This window comes from Silurus aristotelis (genome assembly GCF_946808225.1).
Source record: "Silurus aristotelis genome assembly, chromosome: 3".
NCBI classification, from domain to species: domain Eukaryota; kingdom Metazoa; phylum Chordata; class Actinopteri; order Siluriformes; family Siluridae; genus Silurus; species Silurus aristotelis.
Genome location: NC_139576.1, coordinates 28,626,807 through 28,631,623, shown reverse-complemented (window position 1 = coordinate 28,631,623; position 4,817 = coordinate 28,626,807). Strand labels below are relative to the sequence as shown.

Below are 4,817 nucleotides of genomic sequence, written 5' to 3'. Positions count from 1 at the left end.
CCAGTAATTTACTGTGAATTTACAGTCAAATAATTTACAGTGTGGCATATAAATGTAAAATTATTGATTAACTCTGAAATTTCCTGAAATAATTTATATCTAGTGGATTATGTAGTCTGGCGTTACCGCAAATCTGTGACCAGGATAGTACAAACTGAAGGCTTATGAACGGATGGAGCATAGAGCACAACGTCTGGGACCTTCTGATTTCTGACCATCTCTGACTTTAGCAAGTTATGACTAAATACAGTATTCTTTATGCATGAGCAAGCATTGGCTTCCAACTTAAAGAATATTAGCTCACCGTTATATCCTCTGACTAAGGGACAGTCTGGGGAGTTTGTGTCCGTGAGCATGTTTAGCGGCTATCACTGACTTAGCAAGTTATGACCAAGTAACTAAATCAATAGTTCTTTATGAATGAGCAAGCAGTGAGCAGCCTACTTAAAGAATATTAGTTTACCGTTATATCCTCTGACTAAGATTCAGACTGGCCAATGTGCCTCTGTGAGCAGGTATCGTTAGCTGAGCACAAGGTTCTAAGCGACTCCAGGACCATAATAAATTATTAATTGAAAAGACGGAATGCTTAGATTAATCTATTAAAATTAAAGAAGAAGTACAACCAATAGGGTGATCAGCTTGAATTAGAGATATTCAAGTTAAATCTTTATTATAAATTGGAGTCAGATTAGAGGTTAAAATTGGATTAATGTAAAAAAAGTGCAATCTATTTGAGTAATCTTTTACAGCCGCACGAGAAGGACTAACAAGCAGCATACCTTCACCCACACCAGTGGATTCCGTCATTGGGCCATTGGGTGGAAACCCTACAAATACATTTAGTGCAAAATGTAGCAGAATAAGAAAAATGCCACTGAAGTCAAGTGGCTTTTTTAAATTACATATATATACAGTTGGTACATTACACAGTTAAAGGAAACAATCCTGCTCCAGGACCAGGGTGTTACATTAAACAAGACAGAACTACACAAAACAACACAAAACTAATAATCAAGACTATGCAGGACTACAGGACTGAAGTGCATGTGTATAAATTATTGTGCATATAATAATAAATACTGCATATGTAAACAAACATTTTTGTTTCTTTAGCAGCAGGTTAAAAAGAAAGAAAAGTGCAAAGTTGTATAGAATGTTTTCATTTTGTGTGTGTTTGTGTATGTGTGTTTGTGTGTGTACTGAGAAATCTGAGAAATGGTGGAGGATTTGAGAGACCAGGTGAGGTTCTCCACAGGTAAACACCAAGATTGTTGAGTCAGCACCAGTCCATTATTCACTGCATTTCCTGTCTAAAAGCCGTCTTGTCGTTCCTGCTGTGAGACTCAACACGGTCATGTCACTAGTAAACTTGATGATTGGAGCTGTGCATTGCTGCACAGACATAATTTACAGTCTGAACAGCTGGTGACCGAAATACACATCTGCTGTTCCTGATCCAAACTGACTGACTTCTTCCATCAGGTCTATACAGTAGCATACAGACTTTTTCCACATAGATATAAACTAATATAATCTTTGACAACAGCCAATGCTGTACTGAAAATGTATTTTATTTATTTGTATAGAAGGTTTTAGAAATGAATTGCTATAAGATTATTCTATAAAATAAATCTAAAAAGTGATCAAGTTAAGTCAACTTGTGCTTTTTACAACAGACATTGTCTCAAAGCAGCTTTACAGAAATCAACAGTTAAGGTAAATGGTGTGCAATTATCCCTGATGAGCATGGCGACTGTGGCAAGGAAAAACTCCCTTAGATGTTATGAGGAAGAAACCTTGAGAGAAACCAGACTCAAAATGGGAACCCATCCTCATTTGGTCTTTTAATAGTTTTGGTGACAGAGGAAGCCTATTTGTTTAAAGCACTTGGTGATGGCTGGAGGAACAGGCTGTCTGATTTTTTGCCGCCATGATTCTAAAGTCTTTAGAGTGTCTTTGGGGTTGCAGGGTGCCAGATCATGAGTGGCATAGACCACTGCGAGCTGCACCTCCCATGGCATATCTGAAATCCATCATAAAATTAGGACTTGCTAAAGCACTTTCCTGTTGAAAGAAAACTAAAAAGCAGAGAATAAAGATAAATAATACCTTTTGAGAGTTTTTGGTTTAAAAACGTATGTATGCCTTTTAAAAGATTTCGCACTGACACTGTCTGATTCTCCTTAAGGCCTAGTTGTCCAAGTCGCCCTGTTTGACATGGACAAAGACCACAAGCAAAAAACTGAAGAATCCAGAAATTATGTGAGATGATGCTCCAAAGCAGGATTCACAGAAAACTTACCAAGTAGCCTGAAAACAGCTGCTTTAGAGACGTCTCGGTACGGTGTTTTCTCTGATCTTGTTTGCAACAGCAAAGTGTCCAGGATCAGCCAAATTTCATTTCTAGTAAAAAAAAAATTAATTATATATTAAGTCTTTTTGTGACAGTAATAAAAATGGCTATTGTGGTTCTACGATCAATTGTGAGTTTATGGAACAAGAATCGAAAATTTGCAATATTTTAGCCTCATTATCATGCACTCTCATTTGAGTCTGTCATATTTGCAGGTTTCCAATTTATATAACATTTTATAAATGAACCTAGGAAGATGAGAATGAAATATAATGAAGACATTTTGCATTCAGTACCGTATAATATTGGTAAAAGTCCATGTCCAGCCCAGTTGTGCACATAGAAGATCCAGGCTAAATATGTAGTCCCAGGCAGCAGGGCAGAGATCATCACCAAACCAGCTGTTCTTCTGAAAGGTCAGACTGCTGTCTTCAAGAAGAGCCTTCAGTGTGCTAGCGATGGTGCTGTAGATGGGTTCTGGAGGCTCCTGGTAGAATACACATCTTTTCTTTAATAAAAAGTTCAATAAAACAACGTTTGCATCAATGTGGTGGTAACTGAAAGCTGACAATCACAATTGCAGATCCTTTAAATACTGAGGTTGTCCTGTAAAAGTGCATTCTGCTCCTTTTATAACCTCGATTTATTAACCCTAATATAAGAAGAGTCGTAGAAAATTACTTCCAGATGACCTCAGGATATATAAAATAGACATGTAAAGTAGCACCCTTTATTAAAGACCCTTGTGGTGGTGAACTCAATAATTCTCTAGAGTGGTGCGTGTGCGAGTACTTAGTTTGTTTATTCAGTAGCAGGCACAGTGTCACATGGTTCTATATCGTCTCTACTCTGCATGTATGTAGGGCTAGTAAAATATCCTACAATGGTGAAGTCCAGTAACACTTTTCTCTTGAACTATAAAGAAAATAACTAATTACTTGTTGATTTAGTTCAACATGGATTTATAAGGAATTTGTACCACTAGATTACACTTACACTTGGAAATCAAAAGTAGATTAATGCAGCAAAATACATAAAAAGTCCAGTTGAAAAAAGATGTTTGATGACTGTTCTGGTTTGCCAGTAATTCAAAACGACACTTAAAGGAACACTGAGATTCATCTACTTACCTCATCCCAGTGCAGATACTTGCTGAGCAAATCTAATATGTTTCCTCTGGCTTTTAGTTTGCTGACTATGTGAATGGCTCGGCATAAAGGGCTGTCATAGGTAAAAAGACTTGGCCATGCTGTCACCATCGCCATAATCAGTTTGGTGGAATCAGGAAATTCTGTTGAAGAAAACAAAACATTATCACAGACTGAAAATACACTGTATAGAAAAAAATACATCACCAACAACAATTGGCTTCTCTGTATCATTGTCCAGATCATTTTTAGTAGATATGTAATGAAATGTCAATATAATCTCACCTTCTTTAAGAAATCTGTAGGCGAGGGCATGTGCTTTGTGATGGTCTCTTCTCTTTTGACACACACCTACATAAACCCTACAGAGAGACTGCAGGAGATCAGGTCCTATAGACTCTCTCTTTGCCTTGATCTTGTTTAAAATCACTGAGAGAAACGTCTCTGCTGAGGACTAAATGAAATGGAAGAAAATGATCATCTAAAATCCAACTTAATTAAACATGTATTCAAATCATGTATTTAAAACAAATATTAGGGAATACAAATTTTACATGATAAATCATATCTACTGTTTAGTTTAAAAACATCAACTAAGAACATTGGATTCACTTTAAAAAATTATAAAACTCAAATCCACAGCTAACGAATAAAGTAATTTGAATTGCACGCACACTAAATAAAACAGAAGATACAAACTGACCTGGTTTACACAAAACTGAAAAATGATTGCTTTCTCTTCATCTCTCAAAAAAGGAAGGTCACTTGTACCTTTGAGAAGTGCATGAATCCTGTCTTTAGGTAAAACATCATAACAAAACTTTTGCACTGTTTCTAATGCACTGGAGATGAGAGATTGTGTCATGTGTGCTGTGTTTGCAGGATCAGCTGAAGCAGCATCAAGTCGAGGCTTTTTAGCAATCCTGTCTGAGCCAGTTCTCTTTGCTGTTGGGTTTGTCTTGGTAAAAGCTTGGCCAGAGATGTTAATGGTTTTATTTCTTAAGATGGAATATTTGTGCCTCTGTTCAGAGCTCTCCTGCTTGGAGGGCAAAATTGCTGGAACACGAATGGCATGCCTGGGAGGATCTGATCCAAACTCCAAAACAGCAAAAGGAACTGGATGGAATGCTGAGATGTGGGTCAGATGAGTCAAAGACTTTTCTTCATTTTGAAGGCCTGCATTAAATATAAATTAAAACATGTACAATAAAATAAACAACAAAAAATGATTGTTACAAATTTAGGTTCATTAGGATGGTTAAAATCTTTGCATTGTCGACTCTTTCTTCATTGCATACTTCTCTGCTCATTGG

At 36.8% G+C, this 4,817-nt stretch overlaps 1 protein-coding gene across 1 annotated transcript; it reads right to left on the bottom strand.

The window, feature by feature from the left end:
* Nucleotides 1-2,645: 2,645 nt before the first annotated feature.
* Nucleotides 2,646-4,605, bottom strand: LOC310724209 (little elongation complex subunit 1-like; the record flags this gene model as incomplete). Its single annotated transcript, XM_083537952.1, has 4 exons — nucleotides 4,208-4,605; nucleotides 3,790-3,958; nucleotides 3,487-3,647; nucleotides 2,646-2,843 (listed from the first exon to the last, which is right to left on the bottom strand). The coding sequence occupies exons 1-4, from the start codon at nucleotides 4,367-4,369 to the stop codon at nucleotides 2,646-2,648; spliced, it is 690 nt and encodes a 229-aa protein (XP_083394078.1). The 5' UTR covers nucleotides 4,370-4,605.
* Between the last annotated feature and the right edge of the window lie 212 nt (nucleotides 4,606-4,817).